This window comes from Eurosta solidaginis, chromosome 1 (assembly GCF_040869045.1).
Source record: "Eurosta solidaginis isolate ZX-2024a chromosome 1, ASM4086904v1, whole genome shotgun sequence".
In the NCBI taxonomy this organism is placed as follows: domain Eukaryota; kingdom Metazoa; phylum Arthropoda; class Insecta; order Diptera; family Tephritidae; genus Eurosta; species Eurosta solidaginis.
Window position 1 is genome coordinate 21,811,131 of NC_090319.1, and position 23,056 is coordinate 21,834,186.

General features: G+C 34.6%; 1 protein-coding gene across 12 annotated transcripts in view; it reads left to right on the forward strand.

Annotated features, from left to right (window-relative positions):
• Nucleotides 1–23,056, forward strand: part of Nlg1 (Neuroligin 1) — a 288,191-nt gene that overhangs the window by 165,856 nt on the left and 99,279 nt on the right. For all 12 annotated transcript variants that reach the window (XM_067782396.1, XM_067782442.1, XM_067782403.1 and 9 more), the window contains one exon: nt 513–702. In XM_067782396.1, the coding sequence (XP_067638497.1) occupies nt 513–702 (190 nt within the window). The remainder of the gene's footprint in view (nt 1–512; nt 703–23,056) is intronic.

Genomic DNA, 23,056 nt, shown 5'->3' on the forward strand with positions numbered 1-23,056 from the left:
ACTTTTAAAACTGAAAAATGCATCAGATATTAATTTGGTCAATTTTTAGCATTTTTTGAAAACTAACATTTTTTCGTACGAATTAAGCGGGGATTGCCCTAATTGCTTTTAAATATATGAAAACATTTATTTGAGTTAACTGCCACGTCCCAAATTATTAAATAAATTAAATTAAACATATGCTTCAAACGCCTTGTCCGTCCTGATTTCACGTTGTTTAACTTTTTCCCAAATTAGTAAAGAAATAAAAATTTTTTCTTTGAAACTACTTGCAGAACGGCAAGTTAACTTTTAAACTTACGGTTTATTGGGGAGAAGATCATACATTTTTTACAATTTTTTAATTAACTCCGAGCTTAACAATAACTTGCCATTCTGCAAGTGGACCTTAGGTGCCTTTATTTTAAACTTGTATAGAAAAAAATTCAAATGTGCACTTAAACTATTTTGTTAAAAGAAATTGTTTCGATTCTAAGAATCCATGTATTTTTGTATCTTATTTTATTTCGCAGATATGAAGATATGTACAATAATCCCAGCAAAGGCACCAATTTAGAGCATCGTGATGTTGTACTCGATATACTTTCGGATGCACGGGTTGTTGGTCCTTTAATGCAGACGGGCTTATTTCATGCTGATGTTAATCGTCGTAATTATATGTACGTGTTTGGACATAACAGCGCAGCGGGACCACATGCTAGCGTAAGTAGAGCTTAATACATCAAAACTGTCATAAAACATCTTATCATTCTGCATAAGATGATTATGATGAAGAATTTATTTGAAAGACAAATTTATATAAGAATTTTTTTTATGAAATTGAAAAATAACACTGGCACACAAAAAAAAAGTGTTCTGAACATGGAACCTAAACAAGAGCTTACTTTTTCTTATCGAACACAAGCGAGATTCTCGTTTCTTGAAATATGGGTAAATCTTGCGATCTCTCCACAACACAACATGCATACACCAAAGGCAATTCGTTAGACACTGCATTGCATAGGGTGGTAATAAGCGTAGAGAAAGCTATAGAATATAAGGAATATCCTATAGGAGCCTTCTTAAACATTGCCGGGGCTTTCAATAATGTCTCTAAATGGGCGATTATGGATGATCTTAATTACATTAAAGTACATCCAGCCTTAACCAGATGGATCGGCTGCATGTTAAATTCCAGGAAGATTACATCACAATGGGAATTGTACGAGGCCACAAAATCAGTGGACAGGGGAACACCGCAGGGAGGGGTGCTATCACCTCTGCTGTGGACGCTGGTTATCAACCAACTGCTCAGGCGATTTGATGAGGTACCCGTAAAACTTACGGCTTACGCGGATGACGTTGCAATTGTCATAACTGGAAAGTGCCTTCCAACGATTAGCTGTTTGATGGATCGGGCGCTTCGGGATATTCATACCTGGGCATCAAATGTCGGGTTGAAAGTCAACGCGGATAAGACGGGTATGGTCTTTTTTACAAAGAGGTACAAGGTCCCAAATTGGATCAGGCCTATGTTAGGAGGGGAGAAACCTTGCACAAAGTATCTAGGAATCATCCTAGACAGTAAGCTGTCATGGAAGCTCAACGTGGAGGAGAGGGTGAAGAAGGCTTCAACGGCACTTTATGCATGTAAAAGAATGCTGGGGTGTACGTGGGGCTTATCGCCCTCTCTTCCACATTGGGTTTTTACAGCGATTGTAAGCCCTATCCTATACTATGGAGATCTTGTTTGGTGGAAAGCCACACAAAAAGCAACCTACCTCAAAAAATTAGAGGGGGTATGCAGACTATCAATGCTTAGAATTACGGGAGCCCTGAAAAAAACCCCGACAGCTGCACTGTATGCCATTCTGCACATTACACCTGTTGACCTGGTAGCAAAGAACATAGCGTTAACAACTGCAAACAGGCTCGGTGCCTCGGGGCAGCTTGAGCGCCGACCATACGGCCATAGTAGTATAGCGTCATCAATCACCAGACGAACAGACTACCTGATTCCCTATATGTGCTTCGAGGGCGATATTAAGGCCCCAATATAGGTCGACGGTTGGCGCAAGGGTGCTCAAATGGTGGACGAGGCGATACATGTGTACACAGATTGTTCCAAAGTAGTGGAAGGAGTAGGATCTGCGGTATACTGTGATGATCCGGAAATAAACAGATCCTACAGGCTGCCGGATTACTGTAGCGTTTTCCAAGCGGAAATAGTAGCCGTAACCAAAGCAGTAGAAACTTTGGAGGAAAATAGCCCAAGCTGCAATCGTATTAACTTTTATATTGACAGTCAAGCAGCAATTAAGGCAATAATCTCGCATACCACAGCATCTAAATGCGTGTTGGAGTGTAAGCAGTCCCTGTATTGACAGTTTTTATGCACTGTAACTCTTTTATATTTGGGATTTATTTCTTGTTCACTATATTCCCTTTCCAATGATCCTTCACTTAAAACATACATACTATGGTATTAAGTAGTCCCATTGTCATTTGTTGGTCGCCACATTTCGTGCACCAACTCCACTAAAAAAAGTCATTCATAGCTTTATTTGTTTGAACAATTTTTTCAATTTTAGTGAGTGCTTAAATTCTCGGGAACCTTGCTAAGATAAGTTTCAACAGATACAAATACAACAAGTACTCCACTTGTCATCGGGAACCTCTAAATTTTTAAAATGTGATTAGACAATTAATCAATTATCAAGGACTCAAGGCAGTGTATTGTCTTACTAAATTGTCTCATACATATTATGGGCGACTGATTTTTCCTGGCTATGGTTTCTCTACGGAACTTCGGGAAGCCCTGCAATCAAACTATAAATTAACAATTGCTTCAAATAAATGTTTTCATACATTTAAAGCAATAAGGGCAATCCCCACTGAACTCATACAATGATAAGTTGTAAGACTTAACGCTCAAATAGTAGGGGTATATGTTATTTTTTATAATTTTACATTATTTTATTAAAATTTATTATATTTAATTATACTAGCCAGACCCGTGTGCATCTTGCGCAACAAATATAAAAGTCTCATAAATATCAACAGAAATGAGCTGCTCTATCAATCACTCATCAATCATAAATAAAAGCTTACATGCGCTTGCGCTGCCATCTGTCGAATGTTAGCAACTGCCGGTAATGCAGTGTTAGTTCTAATCAAATATTCACAATAGTGCCATAGTACAAATAGATTCCTTTGTGTGCTCACATTCGTTTAGTTTTAACTAATTATTTTAATAAAATATAGCTAAAAAAGGAGTACGACCAATAATGCCCAAAGTTCGCTAATAGCACGAGTGTCCGTCTTCACAACCACAACTTTATTTATAGATTTGGATTCCAAATAAGAGCGAAAAAGGGAGCTGCGCATAAAAACAGCAACTAGAAATAGTATATAAGATTTTAATATATTTCATTGTAATTTATTGCATTTTATTTTATTTTTTTTATTTTATTTAAAAATAAATTTTTTCTGTATGTAATTTAACTTCATTTTAATTGATTTTATTTTATTAAATTTAATTATGTTTTATTTATTTATTTTGATTTATTTTATTTAATTTTTTTTTTTTATTTTATTTTATTTTGTTTTTCCCTTAAACTCCCGTTTGGGCTATACATTATACATCGGTTGTATACAACAAGGCATATAAAGCTATTTATACTAAATATACATAGGTACATTCATAATAATCTGTGAATTACATGTCAATGTCTAAAAACGAACGAACAATGGATGTTGTTTATAGGATTACTGCCTTTTGAATAGTTAGAAGCTTATTTTCTAATTGTAGTTTCTCCAGGGTCGTCATAAGGTTTTGGGTATCACGCCTGTTGATGAAATAATTACTGGCTCTATGCTTAATTTATCAAGGTGCCATAACATCTTCATTTCCTGAGCAAGTCCTATGTACCTTCGTTTCTTTTCTGTTTGCACGTCTTTCAAATTGTGCGTGTTGGGAAACCCAATATCAATTAAATACACGTTCTTTTCTTTCTTTTCTAATAGGACTATATCCAGCCTGTTATGGGGTATACTTCTGTATGTAAGTATAGTGCGGTCCCTGTATAGTTTATATTCGGTACTTTCTAACACTGCTGAAGGAGTATATTTATAATACGGGACCTCTTCTGTAATCAGATTCGTACGGATTGCCAAGCGGAAGTGGGGAACCATTTTCGCTACGTTGTTATGTCGTGCTAAATAGTCCGCTGCTGCGAGTATAACGCAAACTTATGTGCTCTATTTTTTCTGACTGCTGTTGGCACTTCCGGCACTTGGCACTGTCGATTTCAGTGATTTAATTTTATTTTATTTTAGTTTATCTGAATTTTGAAATTTTTTTATTTTAACTTTAGATTTTACAACCAATAATACCAGTTCCAACTTCAGCCTGAGTATTTAACCACATGTATTGTTTTCGTAAACACTTTTTGTATCAGTAATAAAAATTACGCATTTGCTTATGTTTGCTATGGATCTTTATTCCCAACAAAACAGCAGTGTATACATCTCTTTGAGCACTTGCGTGCTGAAAAATTGTGTATATACTCAGAATACTGAATTCATATGTAGGTTATATGTTTGGTTTGGTTAGCTCATATCAACACTACCACGGAACTTGCTCCACCAGTACGCAACAATGTAGTGATTATTTTTATGCTCTTATCCTTTATTACTCTATACAGCATACCAATGCAAATCACAACGCCTAACCTTATACATTTTTTTTGGGTATTTACTTAGCGAGACATGCCCTTTATATAATTGTTTTTGTTATTGATATTAGAGAAAAATTACAAAGTTTATAAACGGCGATGGTTACTTACACATGTTTCTGAATTTCACTTCTTCAGCTAGCGTTTCGGGAGCTGAGTATTGAACTCAAAACCTCCAACATACATAAGGCAGACAGCCTTAATCTACTCAGCCATATGGAGGTCCCGCTGCTAGCTTTGCAAAGCTGTTTACAAAAAAATGTATTATTTTTAATGTTAATGGAAATTTAACAGGTCTGATAAGAACACCCTAAAAATTTTTATATAAGCTCAGCCAGTGCTATTTCAACCAAACCCTGTCTACTCTCAAAGTAACTGCATTGATCTTATGAGTCACAACCTCATTTTGAGATACATATATACTAACGCGGTTCTAATTGTAAATTCTTTGTTAAAATTCCAAGGAAACATTCTTCATATCAATTAAATGTTTATGTTTTCGAATTAAAGTTGCACGACGCTGCGCACATATAAAATATTTATTTCTGTAGTACTTCTATTTTCATTTGTGTATTTCATACTATGAGCTGTTCTGGATTTAAAAATTTTTTTGTTTCCCTTAAAGCCAATTATTTTGTATTAATTTCTAAGGTACTTTATTTTGTCATTATGCCCGTGTTAATGTCTCGCAAAAATATTTGTAATTTGCGATGTCGCTTAATTTGGTTTGCGCAATCAATAAAAAAAGTGCATTGCTTTACAATACGCTGTGGAACATGTCGTATATTCTATTTTTTCGTATGTGTTTGTGTATTAATACATATATCCTTGTATACGTGCGTGCGTCTGTGGGTATAATAAAGAGATTTATTTTATTGACTTTACCAAAACTGTCGAAAGCAACAACGAATGCCAGCTTGTATATACAATACATACTTAAAATACGCATACTCGCGCATATATGTAGCTTTATAGCTTTATAAGAATTATATGTGCAAAACAAATAAACGAAGCTATTTGCTCTCCTAAAAACTTTCATAGCGGAAGGACAAATGGCTTTCAGACGTACACCAAAGGTTTTTATCATACAATAGAAGCATCATTGGAAAAAAGGCTAACGATACGATATCGGTGTTCGGACTGAAGTGGTTGGGCTCACAACATTTTATTCTTAAATTGTAATTTGGGAAGGAAAGGAAAGCCCTTTAAAATAAACATCAAATATTTGTAGCCTATTGCAAATAAACCAATTGCTGACACCAGGGTTGAATAAAAGAGGAAAGGGAAAAGAAAATACACGATGAAAAGAAGGGCAAAGCCAGACGTAAAAGGGTAGAAGAGAAATGAGAAATTTATTATCCGATACCAAAATATACCCGCTGACAAAATATCATTAAGATATCTCAATAATTGTGGGACTAGTTTGCGTTCAAACCGACAGACGGAGGTGGCTTAGTCAAAGCAGATTGTCAACCTGATCAATTCGGTGTTCTTATTAATGGGTCTATCTCTTGTGCTTTAAAGGCTTACAATTTCCAGACTCGTGATACCATACTAGTATACCATTTCGTTTTCATAAAAGGTATAAAAAGTTAGCAGATGGAATAGGAAAAGTTATGGTGGGAAGCAAGAAATAGAGCAAGGCGCGAAGGAGGACGGAGAGCAAGAGCAAAATGAAAACAAGTAAAGAAGGTTAAGTTCAGGTGTAACCGAACATTACCTACATACTCAGTTGAGAGCTATGGTGACAACATAAGGGAAAATAACCATGTAGGAAAATGAACCGAGGGAAACCCTGGATTGTGTTTTTATGACATATCTATCAAATGAAAGGCACTAAAGAGTATTTTATGAGGGAGTGGGCCATAGTTCCATAGGTGGACGCCGTTTCGAGATATCGCCATAAAGGTGGACCAGGGGTGACCCTAGAATTTGTTTGTATGATATGGGTATCAAATTAAAGGTATTAATGAAGGTTTTAAAAGGGAGTGGTGGTAGTTGTATAGGTGGTCGCCTTTTCAGATATATCGCCATAAAGGTGGACTAGGGGTGACTCTAGAATGTGTTTTTACAATATGGGTATCAAACGAAAGGTGTTAATGAATATTTTAAAAGGGAGTGGGCCTTAGTTCTATAGGTGGTCGCCTTTTCGAGATATCGCCATAAAGGTGGGCCAGGGGTTACTCTAGAATGCGTTTGTACAATATGGGTATCAAAAGAAATGTGCTAACGAGTATTTTAAAAGGGAGTGGGCCTTAGTTCTATAGGTGGATGCCTTTTCGAGGTATCGCAACTTAGACTTTGTTTGTACGATATGGGTATACAATGAAAGGTGTTAATGAGTATTTTTAAAAGTGAGTGGGTCTTCGTTGTATAGTTGGTCGCTTTTTCGAGATATCGCCATAAAGGTGGACCAGTGGTGACTCTAGAATATGTGTGTACGATATGGGTATCAAATGAAAGGTGTTAATGAGTATTTTAAAAGGGCGTGGGGCTTAGTTCTATAGGTGGACGCCTTTTCGAGATATCGCCATAAAGGTGGACCAGGGGTGACTCTAGAATGTGTTTAAAGATATTGGTATCAAACTAAAGGTATTAGTGAGAGTTTTAAAAGGGAGTGGTGGTATTTGTATATGTGAAGGCGTTTTCCAGATATCGACCAAAATGTGGACCAGGGTGACCAAGAACATCATCTGTTGGATACCGCTAATTTATTTATATATGTAATACCTGCCAAGATTTCAAGGGTTCTTTATTTCGCCCTGCAGAACTTTTTCATTTTCTTCTACTTAATATGTTAGGTGTCACAACCATTTTACAAAGTTTTTTCTAAAGTTATATTTCGCGTCAATAAACCAATCCAATTACCATGTTTTATCCCTTTTTTCGTATTTGGTATAGAATTATGGCATTTTTTTATTTTTCGTAATTTTTGATATCGAAAAAGTGGGCGTGGTCATAGTCGGATTTCGCTAATTTTTTATACCAAGATAGAGTGAGTTCAGAAAAGTACGTGAACTAAGTTCAGTAAAGATATGTCGATTTTTGCTCAAGTTATCATGTTAATGGCCATGCGGAAGGACAGACGGACGACTGTGTATAAAAACTGGGCGTGGCTTCAACCGATTTCGGCCATTTTCACAGAAAACAGTTAACGTCATAAATTCTATGCCCCTACCAAATTTCAAAAGGATTGGTAAATTTTTGTTCGACTTATGGCATTAAAAGTATCCTAGACAAATTAAATGAAAAAGGGCGGAGCCACGCCCATTTTGAAAATTTCTTTTATTTTTGTATTTTGTTGTACCATATCATTATTGGAGTTGAATGTTGACATAATTTACTTATATACTGTAAAGATATTTAATTTTAGGTTAAAATTTTACTTTAAAAAATTTTTTTTTTAAAAGTGGGCGTGGCCCTTCTCCGATTTTGATAATTTCTATTAAGCGTACATATAATAATAGGAGTAACGTTCCTGCCAAATTTCATCATGATATCTTCAACGACTGCCAAATTACAGCTTCCAAATTTTTAAATTACCTTCTTTTAAAAGTGGGCGGTGCCACGCCCATTGCCCAAATTTTACTAGTTTTCAATTTTGCGTCATAAGTTCAACCCACGTACCAAGTTTCATCGCTTTATCTGTCTTTGGTAATGAATTATCGCACTTTTTCGGTTTTTCGAAATTTTCGATATCGAAAAAGTGGGCGTGGTTATAGTCCGATATCGTTCATTTTAAATGGCGATCTGAGATGAGTGCTCAGGAACCTACATACCAAATTTGATCTAGATACCTCAAAATTTACTCAAGTTATCGTGTTAACGGATGGACGGACGGTCGGACATGGCTCAATCGAATTTTTTTTTCGATCCTGATGATTTTGATATATGGAAGTCTATATCTATCTCGATTCCTTTATACCTGTACAACCAACCGTTATCCAATCAAACTTAATATACTCTGTGAGCTCTGCTCAACTGAGTATAATAAAGAGGTTGAAAACGAAAATTAGAGAGGAGGCGAAAGGAAGTGTGAGAGACGAAGACCTGTAATATTATTATTATTATTATTATTATTATTATTATTATTAAGACACAAGTAAGACAGAGTCTTTTAACGTGCCACATTTCATTTGATACAATACTTTCTTAAGATTAAGGATTAGGGATAAATGACTTAAATATACAAGTTATTTGAACTTTACAATAAATTTCAAGATACATAGATCAATAGCCAAATAAACATAAAAGGAATAAAGGAGAACATAGAGAAAGAAGGAAAGAAAGAAAGGGTGTATTCAATATTATTAGGTACACATGCAGAACTTCAGTGATATCATAAGTTGAGTTTTGAATAATAATGGTATAAAAGTAGCATTCGATAGTATCTGATAATCACAATTGTGAAACACCCTGTTAAATTTAAGATTGGGATTGAATAGCCAGTTTGAATTGCCGTGGATTTGCTACCATTTTTAATTTGTTAGGCAGTGAGTTCCACAACTGAATGGCTCTAACGAAAAACATTCTTGAGGTAGCCGAATATTTAAAGTGTGGTACTATAAGATTGCATGTTCTAGTTGAGTGTGCAAAAGTTAATTTTGAGAAGAGATAACTCGGACAACGGGTATGGATTAGCTTATGTATAAATAACAATAAACGGCATTCAAAAAATTTTGATAAACTGCAACCAAGAATTTGTACGGATAGTTCGGATATATGGTCGTATTTTCTTTTTAGGTGTACATATCTAGCTGCATTGTTTATTAGTAATTGTAATTTATTCATGGAACCCTTATCAAGGCACCCATATACTAGTTCTTGATATGAGATTATGGGCACTAATAGAGTCTTAACAAGTTTTAGCTTAATATCCAGAGGGATATAAGCTGCGGTTCTCCAAAGCTGTCTTAATACAGAATACGACTTAGAAATTGTTGCATTTATATGATCAACGCATGAGAGGGAGGTATTCAACCTAAAGCCTAGGGTTTTAACAGAATTCTCATATTTGATAATTGTACCATTCAGTCTAAGAGGAGAAACATCATCCATACTATATGAACAATGAGATAGGGCAATAGCTTGTGTCTTGGACGCATTAAGGTTAAGCCTATTATGCTTCGACCATAGATAAATAGATTCCAGATCTTCGTTTATTCTGAACGCCAAATCCTCTCTAAGCCCCAGAGGTGCGGATAGATATATTTGTGCATCATCAGCGTAAAGATGAATAGAAACATTTTTACAGCACTTAACAATGTCGTTGATGTATAGACTAAATAAAATGGGACCAAGAATAGATCCTTGGGGTACCCCAGCTGTAATTGGCACCAAATCAGAGCAACTATTTTTTAGTACAACCTTTTGCCATCTGTTCGTAAGATAGCTTGCAATCAATCCAACTGCATCGTGGTTAAATCCAAAGTACGCGTAAAGTTTTTGCAAAAGAATCTTATGACAAATAGTATCAAAAGCTTTAGAAAAGTCTAATAACGTAAGAATAGTAAGATCTCCTTGGTCAAAGAATGGTCTAATATCTTCCATCACTTTCAACACGGCTGTTGAACAGCTATGTCCCTTTCGATAAGCGGACTGATACTCAGATAGGAGTCCGCTCTCTGATAGATACCCTCTCATTTGATTTAAAATTAATCTTTCAAAAACCTTTGATAATGCCGGTAAAATGCTGATTGGTCGAAAATCACATGGTTGAGTTGCATTATATTTTTTAGCAACAGGTGTTATATTAGCTACTTTCCAAATGTCAGGGAACCTTGAAGTTGTCAATGAAAAATTTAATATGTGAGTAAATGGGCCAATAATATAGGGCAGAATTAACTTTATAAACTTTAAACTGATACTGTCCTCACCTACCGCATTTGATTTAACTGAAAGTATACACGGTATAACTTCAGATTCACTAACATTTTTAAAACTAAATTTAATATCGCTATGAAAAACAAGTTCACAATTCTGTTCAAATCGAGCGCTATCAACAGGCATCTTTATTGAAAAATATTCGTTCATATCGTCAGGATCAACCATACACTCTGACTTCATTTCCGATTTTACCCCGAGACTTCTTAGATTGTTCCACAGCAGTTTTGAAGGAAGCTTGACGTTGAGTTTGCTCTGGAAGTAAGATTTCTTAGCTCTGCGGGTTGCTTCAGTAGCTCTGTTACGCATTAGTTTGAACATTATCCAATTCTCCTCAGTTCTGTCTTTTTTCCAAGCAGAATAACACCTGTGCCTCGCATTTATGGCTTTACGTACCCCCGTAGTGAACCATGGCTGCTTATTTTTACTTATTTTTATTTTTTTTAAAGGGACGTATTTATAATAGAGGTAACTAACCAACATGCAGAAATAACCAACTTTTTCGTTTAAGTCAGCTAAAAACCAACAGTCATTCCATGGTAGGACGGACGCTTCAGTAGCTAGCTCATTAATATTAATATTGCTAAAATCACGAAAGTGTATGAAATCTGGTGGTCTGTATACGTGAGAATTCAACTCTATATTGTAATTTAAAAATAACAGGTCATGGTCGCTCACACTGCATAAAGAGAGTTGCTCAAAATGCAGTATGGACGACCCATCTGATACACAAAATAAGTCAAGCAAACTAGGCTTACATTTGGGGCCAAAACGAGTAGGCAAATTATTTATCACCTTCAAACCAACACTTGCCAAATCATCCGAAAGATTCTTAGCGCGCTCGTTTTTTAAGAGCAAGTCTATATTTAGATCACCACATAGTATTATGTGTTCATACATTACGCTAAATCTATTGATCTGCTGAAATAAGTTGCTTAAATCACATAACATGCTTGGGTTATACACACATATCACAAGGCAGCGCTGAATATTAGTGAAAAACTCAACCATCAAAAACTCAACCTCGTCCAAATGGGTTGATTTGTATACTATTTTAAGTTTCAGACCCTTCTTGTAATATATCGCTATCCCTCCACCACCCTTGTCAAGCTGTCTATCGTTTCTCACAACAGAAAAGTCACATAAATTGTAAAAATTGTCGCAGTTATCACCTCTAAACCAAGTCTCAGTCACACACACCACATCAACACATGTACCCTCAAAGATGTAGCTAAGATAATCAAGCTTGCATTGATTTAAGCTCCTAGCATTTAAATGGCATATTTGAAATCCCGAATGGAAATCACTAACCAACTTTAACGAAGTTTTAAGGTTGAAATCGCTAGAGCCTACAGTTGAGTTATGCATAGTCATAGGACATAATTCCAAGCAATTCAATTTGACTGTAAAAGTATGAATCTGAAACCACTGTATTATAAGAAAAGGAATAATAGAAGGGTGATAGAAATTGAAGTATAGCAACGCCTGAGATAGAGAAGGTATGCATAATTAACCTACGTAAAAAATAACAAGTAAATGCTAACAATAAAGCAAACATAAACAAATGCATTTTGAGCATTACAGGTAAATATGTAAGTAACAATATAAATAAAAATAAAAAGAACATCAAGTTGCGCTGCTCATAAGAGAATCCACATCAGTTTTGGTGCATACAAATTTCGGCTCTTCATTGCGTTTTAAGCGTACAAAAATCTTTCCTTGAATTGAGAACACAGAGAACAGTTTCTTTTTTCTTCTAAGCTCACAAGCATAAGTCATAACTTCTCTGAGCATCTTAGGCAAGCTTTCATGTAGGTAAACACTGCCATAACCCGGTTGGTCAATGTCCGATAGTGCAAGTGACCTCTTATTTGTCTTACAAAAACTAGCTGTTGCTCTTAGTAGTTTGGTACGTTCGTATGCAGAGAGCAATTTCACTACAATTGGTGAATAGTTGTTGTTATAAGGAGAGTAAAAAAGGAAATCGGGAAGGTGAAAAAAAAAAGGTTTGTGATAATGGAAAGTAGAGAAAGGAAAACAAAAAATACGACAAACAAGAAAGATAAAGCAATAAAGAAAAGTAAGCCCCAATTGATTAATAGCTGCGAAAAAGTCGGTCTATTACCATAATCATTATCTGGCACAATAACAACATCTCCGATAAAACTCTGCAAAATGTTCGAATATGTGCCGATCTTAAAGTCGTTGGAATCATATGTGGTCTACAATGTGTTTGCACAAAATACTGTTGCTTTCTATGCAAATGGGATAGCCGAGCTCGTCAAGACCACTACATCATAAAGGATTGGCCAGAACGAATCGAGTTTCAAGTTGGGTTGTATAACATAAAATACTCCCCACTTATAAAGAAGGAAACAACAAGTAAAGGTGTCTAAGTTCGGGTGTAACCGAACATTGTATACTCAAAGTGAGCTTCAATTGCACATTTCATTTCAGATAAATTACTTTTCTACATAACACGTGACTCCGCCCGTTTAAAAAAAATTTCTCCACATTTCCTCTTACAAGAAAACTTCATAAGTGAAATATCATTGATTCAAAACTACTTTTTGCCGAGTTATAACTTATTCTTCTAGTCTACGAACATTTTAGATTTGTTTTATATCCAAGTTGCCGTGGTGTTTAACCGATCCCGTCCATTTTTACTAGAAATATTTTCTACTATAAGGAAAATATGTGTACACAATTTTATTACCATCCGTTAATTTTTCTTCGAGTTATGGCTCCCGAAACAGAGAAAATTGCTTAGTCATAAAAGGGGCGGTGCCACAACCATTTTCAAAAATTTTAGCGTTTGCCAATTTAATGTTATAATTCAAATTAAAAAGTAAAATTCTATTGATACAAAGCTCTTTTTCGCTAAAATATAGCTTATTATTTTCGTATGCGACCCTTTTAAAAATCTTTTATATAAAATTGGGCGTGGTCTTTCACCGATCTCGTCCATTTTTACTAGAAATATTTCCTGCTAAAGGGAAAATCTGTGTACCCAAATTTAATACGATCCGTTGATTTTTCTTCGAGTTATGGCTCCCGAAACATAGAAAATATCTTAGTCATAAAAGGAGTGGTGCCACGCCCATTTTTTAGAATTTGAATTTTTTCCTATTTATTGTTATAATTTTACTTGGGAAATGAAATACCATTGATATAAAGCTCTTTTTTGCAAAGATATAGCTTACTTTATTCGTCCACGACCCTTTTAAAAATCTTTTATATAAAAGTGGGCGTGGTCCTTAACCGATTTCCTCAAAGCCTTCCTTATAGTAAAGACAACCTCTCTGCCGAATTTTTTCATGATATGTTTAACGATTTTTGATTTATGATTAATAATATTTGTCAAATTGATTTTATCACAACTGGGCGGTGGAACGCCCATTTTAAATTTTTTTTTTTTAATTTGTATCAAGAGTCTCAGTATCTAGGTGTATTGGTTACTAAATAATCAGGGTTTTTGTGTTTTCCAAAACATTATATATATAAAAAGTGGGCGTGGTTATCATCTTATTTCCCTCATTTTCAATAACAATCTATTCTGGGTCCAGATAAGCTCGTGTACCAAAGTTGGTGAACATATCTCAATATTTACTCAAGTTATCGTGTTAACGGGCAGACGGACGACGGACGGACGTAGCTCAATCAAATATTCGATACTGATGTTTTTGATATATGTCGATTCCTTTATACCTGTACAACCAACCGTTATCCAATCAAAGTTAGTATACTCTGTGTGCAAAGTACGCTGAGTATAATAATTCTACCCCCGCTCCACATCAAGCTCGGCCTTATCAAAAGCTTGGTCAAGGCTTTGGACAAAGAAGGCAAAGCTTTTCATTATTTGAAGACAATCTTTCCAGAGATTTCAGAAGCAAAAATAAAAGAAAGGAATTTTTATGGGACCGCAAATAAGGAAAATGATGACCAATAACCATTTCAAAGAACTATTGCCACCAGTGGAGGCAGAAGCATGGGATTCTTTTGAAAACGTCGTTACTTCTTTTTAGGCAAACACAAAAGTGCTAACTACGAGATGATAATGGACGACTTAATCAAAAACTATGCGGACATGGGTAAATAAAAAAACATATTTAAGACCGTTTTCTCAGTTAACTTTAAAACCTATCTGCCCGATAAACAAAAAATTTGTATGAAAATTTTTAAATTTACATGAGAATATATAGCCCTAAATTCTGAACTCGTCGTCCAGTTTCGAACAAACATGAACGAGAAAAATTTAAACAAAAAATTTGTTCTGAATTGAAAGATAAATCTAGCCTAAGAAAATTATATACTAATATGTCACTTATGTATTTATATAAATCAAGGGCGTAGCCAGGATTTGATTTTGGACCAATCAGGGAGGGGAGGCCATCCAATTGGATGTTTTTGTTTTTTTTTTACGAGGAGGAAGCATCGAAAGCCTCAAAGTTAGTGTGGGACTTTAACCGCACTAAACCTCCTACTGTCTGAGTACCATATACCCCCGGTACCACCGTCAAGTATTCCGTCGAGAGGTAGTTTGAGCGCTAAGCTCTACGTCTGTCGGGGTCAGGTTGCGCAATTCCATCCAATTTAATGTCAAGAAACAAGAAGCAGTGAATTATACAAGTTCCAAACCGCGTGGATCTTGTGCAAATCATTCTAAAACTCTGAATACCATATATTTTCCTTTATCCTTGACGATTTTCCTATGTACAATCATCATGCATAATCCTAAAAAAAATGAATCATATTCATCATTACATCCGAGAATAACTTTTGGATTTTCATCACTTTTCTTGCCATTCAAACTATTTTCGACCATCGTTGAGCGAAGACAAGTCTTTACCCTTCTCAACGTGCTAAAGGTCCGTTCTATGGACCTTGTCCTACAAGGTAAAGCGATAGCAAAATACAAAGCAAGCTTCGTGGTTGGATAAAACATTTGCGTTTCTTGAACATCACACAGGTCTAACTTATGAAGATCTTTAGCTTTTAAGTTTTTGTCATTCCAATGAAAATACCAAAATTCGGACTCCGCAGCAAAACTTGTAAGACCGTAAAACTGAATAAAATTTTCTGTTGCTTTCTTGAAGTCTTGGAAATTCATTTTCAACATGTTAGCTGGGTGCAAGTGAAACCATGTATACGTTGGCAAGTTCTCTTCAGGAAATGTTTGCTCCAGTGAGGCGACAAATGAATATAAATACGGAATTAAACGTGATCTCTTCCAAAAGTGAGCGTCATCAGAAGCAGGATGATTCGAGCGATGTTTTTGACGATCCACGGTCCTGAGTTTTTGTAGTTCTAATCCTAGTTGTTCAGCAATCGACTTTGAATCTGCTAAAAGTTCATAAATTCCAGAATCAGCATTCATTCGATAGTGTTTTGCGAATTGAATGATGCGTTGGTTTTGATTTCTGCATGAAAGAAGATCCAACTGCTTTGATTGTAAAATATTAACCACTGGCTCAAGACTAAGACGATTATTTTGAAATATGATGAAAGTTGATTAAGTGACAGCTGAGTGCAGCTGAAAGGCAGTTGTTTTTGTTGAAGTGTTTCCTTTGATTGAAAGTTCTTTTAATCCATTAACGATGCTGACAAAGTGCTGTAGAAAGATCGAAATACTCCTGTATTTCTCTGACCATCGCTTTTCGCAAAAAGCATGAATATGTGGAATATATTTCCTTCTGGCAAGAGAGCCACTATAAAAATTTATGACTTCCTTGATTGTTGCAATAGTGTTACGAATTTCGGGGACTTCGTTTAAATCATTTACTATTAAATTCAATTTTTGACTTGCGCAATGAAAGTATAAAGCTGAAGGATATTTCTCCCTCAAAATAGCTTGCACACCATTTTCTTTTCCTGACATTGTTGAACAACCGTCATACCCTTGTCCTTTAAGTTTCATAGGATCAAGTCCTGTTTCAGTAATAAAATTATCTATCGCAGTGGCAATTATTTTGGCATCCATAGCGTCTAGTTGAACAAAACCTACCAATTCTTCTCGAATAACTTACTTTTCTTCATCGTAGAGTCTGATACCAATTGATAATTTTTCATTCCCTGCTATGTCACCGCTTTCGTCCCCCATAAGACTGAATGCTGTCGCTTTTTTTGCATCGTTTGTAATGTCATCTTGAATAACCTGTCCACAAAAAGTGATGACTTGGATTTGGGGCGAGGAGTAAGTAGCATTTTTTCCCTTCTTCGAAATGCTGCTTAAGATGCTGATCACCCGCTTTGATATGGAGGCCGAGTAGGTCATAAAATACACCTTAAAGCATAAAATAGTTTTCGAAGTTTGGTCCAAATCTTGAGATATGAGGATAGAAGTAAAAGTTTTGAAACGATAAACAGTAACAAGGCAAATTAAACAAGGTAGAATTGGCAACTGAAAAATTTTAGTTTTGCATAAATTGTTACTTCAAAAAATTGCAAACAAATGCATTGACCCTTTGTGGCCTAAGCATATATTTTGGATCCTACACATGATTCAACTACTGCAGGTTTGCTCACTTGAAGTACTCGAAATCAAAAATCAGGGGCCAAATTGTAACATCCGTGATCGTATAACTCGTCACCAAAAAATATGATTTTCAGATTATGACATAGGTCAACATACTACTTCGATCGTAATTTTGGATCGCAACATACGTGGCGAGTGACTGAACGTACACGTTACATTCCACTTTCATTCGAACACAAACTGGCGATCGTGTACACACAAATTTCATTGCAAATGTAAGAAAATTGTTAAAATTGATAAATAAGTAAAATATAATAACAAATTTAAAACTGTTATTATAAAGAAAGGTCAAAATTAAACAAGCTTTATCCAAGCCCAGAAGAAATATTGTCGGAATCATGGCAAGACACCCGCTTTTGTATCGGCTTGCTTCAAATTTAACTTCTCCAGAAAGTAACTAAAAGCTTCTTAAGATAAGCGCAATCTCTTTAAAAAACTGCAATAATTTTTTTCTACAAAGGTATAATACATAAATTATATGCTTGCGCTTTGTTCGATAAGTCCAAAGGGTTACTGCACTCTCTTAACCGCCTTTGGAATATCTTTTCATCGCCTTCGCTATTACTGGAGCTCAAACAAAACAATAAAATTTGATCCATCGCAGTTATTTACTTTTTTTTTATATTTCGGCAACCAATTTGACAGTTCAAAATCTATTGTGAGCTAAAAATACAATCCAACCTAATGTGGATCGTAGAATTTATTGTGAATTGAAAATAAATTACGATCCGTTTGCCATCGTATGTTATAATCCCATTTCGTTTATACGTTTGACGTATCACGTAATTTGCTTTCGTATAGTTGCCGATCCGTGATCGTATGTTACGATTCGGGCCCAGTACGGGTTGCTCATACTTAGCATGGAAAAGGGGAAGAAATTATATCTTTCTCAGCAGAGATTGTAAAAGAAAAGACTTAAAGTAGTATGTAGTAGTAGTAGTGCTAGCAAATTTGTAAATGCGAGTAGGTTTTCAGAAAATTGTAGATTTCAAACTAAATATTTCGTCACTTTGGCAACCAGGTTTCGCAAAAAAATATAACCAGCTCGGTCGAAAATATGCGAAAACTTCTTTAACGTGAGCCCCTTGGGGTCGCTTTTCATCCGAACTAGATGCCTTAAAGAATTGAACAATTGATATTCTGAGTAACTCCGTAAACAGCACAACTTATGAATGTCTTCACACACTGATTTATTCCAGGATATCACATATTACGGATGCGAGTTGTTGTTTTTTTTTTCAACAAAAGTATTCAAATTGAAAATTTTGTGTGTTTACAAAAAAAATTTAATTTTTCGGAAGTCAGCGGGTTAAATATTTTTTTCATTTCAAACATCATTTCATATAGAGAAGGGAGAACTGTCCAGTTCACTATTACTTTGATTCATATACTTTGAGCAGTAATATTCACATTTGTCTTATTTACAACACTTCTATTCTATCACAACTGAAAATGAAAAGTGATATTTAGCTGAAGTGATAAAGTTACACAATTCTATATAAATTTTTACGAAGCTTCACTGGATGACTCTTGATCTACGAAATACAAATGCATTGCAAAGTGCGCATTACTGAACAGGATAATCAAAATGCGCTTAATTTAGAAAAACCAAGTCTCAAATTATACTTGTATTTTTATTTGTTTACGAGAAGCGTGCTTATGTATATTGTCACAATCAAAATTTTAGATATGATTTTAAAGCCGGTGCTAGTTTAAAAATAAATACTTCTACCTTATACATAAAATTCAAAATGTGAAGGTAATATCATCGTTGTTCTTTCCTCTCAGTGGCAGATCATGGACGCCACAGAAGATAACAGTTTCTATAATAGACGATATGAATTTTCTATTCTCCTCCACTATTTTTTCTTGCCCAATTTTGTAATGACAGATTGATTGGTGTTATTTCCAAAAAGTATTTTGCTTCTCTGACTGCTCCCAGGAGCCACTGATTTGTAGAGTCCTTTCTGCAATATTCATGTTTTTATAGCGTTGGAAAGTTTTTTATCAATGATACTAGAACACCTTGAATATTTTTCGGCGGAGAAAAAGCACGATATAAACACAATACTCCCTTCAGATTTTTCGAATACTGAAGCCAAGGAGAATACATTTTCAGCCATTCAAATTTAAATTTTCGGCCTAAGTCTTAGACGTCGCCATTAAAATTATAATTTTCTGACGGTACCCAACATCTCTTTAGAAATTCTATCTTGTCAGTAGTTGATATCTGTGATGATCGTCCAACACAAAAGCCTAAATCGTGTGAGTGATATTCTTCCAAACTTGTTTCATTTAAACATGATGCTGAAGTGAAAGAACTTTTTTTAACACGGTCGGAGGAATTTGTAGGTTGATGACTAGAGGTCGAAGTTTGGCCTTCATCACACTTCGAAGAGCATTCTTTCGGATCGTTCGATGGAATATCTGTTAAATTTTCTACAAATGCGAGCAATTATTTGTTATTGAGAAACTCACAATGAATGCATATATAAGCATGAATCTATAATTTTTACCAATCACAATATTCATTAGCAAGTATACGAAGGTAATATTCTAGGACAGTGGCCGAGTGCTAAAAAAATTACTACAAATCCGAAGTGGTACCCAATAACGCGTTTTGCACAGCATTTCTGTGCAGAACGCTTTTACTAAATTTTTTTTTTGTGTGCACAACAAAAACACAAGAACTACATGAAAACTTCAAATTGGTTTTGCAAATATCTCGAGAATTATCAGAGGTATTGGGTTTACGGTTTCGGATTCGAGATCTTGGGGTCAAAACGCGTTTTTGGGTACCACTTTCTGATTTTTAGCTATTTTTTAGCACTCGGCCACTGTCCTAGAACATTACCTGCGTATACATGCTAATAAATATTTTGATTGGTAAAACCAACAAAAAATGTATATCATTCATTCAAACCTTTTGAACATGTAGGCCTCTCTTGCAGACTCAAACAGGAAGCAGCAACTTCTTCAACTCGAGTCGTGGCGGGTTCCACAATCTTTCGTTTTGGTGCTGTGAAGACACGGGTATACAATTTAGGTTGAAGCAAGAACAAAACTTTTTGAGGAAGATAAGATTCAAATGCGAATCTCTTCAATTTGAATAGTTTTGTGATTATGTGTGGAAATGCTTGTATACCTTAACTCTTTCAGCCTGGCTTTTACTTGAAAAATTTTAATTGATAAAACTTATTTCAGTAATATTCTAGAACAGGGATCAACTTCAAACACATTTCCAAAAATATCTGGAAAGTTGTCGAAAAACGTGTTGGACTTCGGAATTATTAATCCGAAGGCGGGAGTCCAAAATTTTGCTTTGTCAAAAGATACTCAAAAAAAAGAACACAAAATGACCCGGATGTCAAACCAGGCTAAGTGCCAGGTCCCTGACAAAGTTCAGGAAGATTTTGTAGTATCATCGTAATGTATATATTTGTACGCATTTGTGCATATATGTATTAAGGTGGATGTATTTTCTGTTGCCCGCTGGTAATTTGCATTTTTCTGGAGTTTACGCCTTGCGCCATTGCGATTTCATGAAATAGAATAGATTTATTAATAAATACGATATCTGGAAACAAACAATAATACATCACAAAAGTGTGTAAAATGTGTTTCAAAAGCGGGCGGCAGAAAATTCCCCATCCAAAATTTCAGCAAACTCTGCCCGAATAACGTGTTGGCGCCTCTGTTTGGAATTTTATAGAAATGTGACTAAATTTATCTAAATGGTAGCCACTGTGTTTAAGAGTGCTACGGTTATCAGTAGTAAACATCTTACCTTTAAAAAGTTTGCGTATGTCCATCTTTGTAATTTATTATTAAATAATTCAACTTTTTTTTTGTTTTTGTTTTTTTTTTTTTTTTTGAAATTTAAATCAATGGCAGAGAAGCTAAGTCTCCATAAACCAAATGTATTCCAAGAATGCTGTATTCAATTCCAAGTAATTGTAATAATCCCACACTTTCCACTTCAAGAATAGAATTTAATTGTAATAACGACTTGATAAAAACTATTACTCAAGTAGTCATATTATAAGCGTCAAAACAAGACACATAACTTTTTCAATTATAAAATAAGATCATAGAGTTAAGACAGAATCATATGTACATGTGGTATTTTTACGATATTAGCAAAACTAAGGGGTGCCGTTATCTCTAAGCCGATGCTAAGCAGTGACGTGAATTCACATCAATAATTCAATCATTATGTATCTACATAAACGAAACAATAATTGCGTCTACACATATGTACCATGTATGTATACGAGCAGCGGAGAGTCAATGCACAAACACATGCATATATCTTATCTGAGTTGTCAAAAGAGAGGGCAATAATTTGTGCAAGTATTACTCAAATGAGAAATTATACATCTGTAGTTATAGCTGAGAAATTTATAACTAAGTAAAACTCTGGAAGCGCCTAAAAGATGCCACGAAGAAATCACAGAGTATAAAAGCATCAGCCGTAGAGGCGCTATGGAAGTTTCGATGCAGACGCTATCTACCGATCAATAGCAGTATTATTTTGATAGTAGAGTTTCATTTGAGCTATCAATCAGTTTGGTTATTAAGCAAGCTATTCATTGCAAAGTTTGAGTGGTATTGTGAAGTACTTTAATAAAGGCCATTTTGCATTATTAAATATTGGAATTATTTATTCAACAGTTTAGTGATACGAACTTTGCAAAAGGGCAAATAAGAGGATTTGCAAGTAAATTCGTTACACTATTATTTGTAGGTTACCTTAGTTTAACTTTTGTATTAGTCCATCGATTTGGTAAAATGAAAGCTTATTTTTTTTTGCAATAAAACAGAGTTTAGAAAGAAAAAAAATCTGTAAAAAAAGTAAAAAGTTTTCGAGATCATTCCTCGCAATTTACAATTTTTTTTATAGTTTTACAAAAAAAAATTTAAAAAATCCGTAATGATTGTTCCGTATTGTATGCACAGTTTATTGTTTAATTCGTTCTTGAGATATGTATGATTAAGTTGACACAATTTTTTGTTTTTTTATTTATTGAATTTTTTAATAGCATGATTTTTACAATTACTTGATAAACTTAATAAATTTTGATTATTTTAAATTACAAAATCAATATTACTAATAAATTTATACCAGTTATTTTTGGTACTAATTAAAATAAATAATTATTTAATTGACTTTATTTATTTCGGAAGTTAAACAAAATCGTTACAAATTTAACAAGTTCTTTGATTTTGATAAATTTTAAATATTTGACTAATTTTAATTCTTTGGTTTCTTTTAATTAAATATTTTTTTTAAGGACAAAAGTTATGTTTTTTTTATTATTTTTGTAATTGGTTAATTATTTATTAAATAGTCATTAAAATTAAAGTAGGCAAACAAATAAATTATTACTTAGGGTAACTGAAATTTTTACAAGAAGTTCACCCTGTAACTTTGGCTTCTTTACCTTTAAAAAGATGATCTTCTTATTAAAATTATATCTATACCGGCCTTAACTCGCAAAACTTTACTGAGCTTCGCTCAACGAAATGATACCTCATATAGCATAAAATATTTCTTAATTAGGTTCTTAATTTGTTGTGATGTTTTGCTAAAGCACACAGTTGGGTATAAAATTATGCACTGCATTTCAAAGGTTTGCTTTTCTTTTGGTGATATCCAGATATTGCATTCAACTGAATTTCAATTCAAAGCTACATTCTTCATAAAAAAGTTTTCAGGCAGCATAATTAACTTAAGTGTTGAAAGTGAATTCTTATACTAAGGCAAATAGACAAAATCGAGCAACATTAACGCTAATATAATGTCCATATGTCAGCACAAATGTGATTTGGACTATAATTCACTCGCCATTCATTTCTCGGAGCAACTACAACTACTTAAAGCATTTTCACACTCATTGATGACGTTACTAATATGCAAACA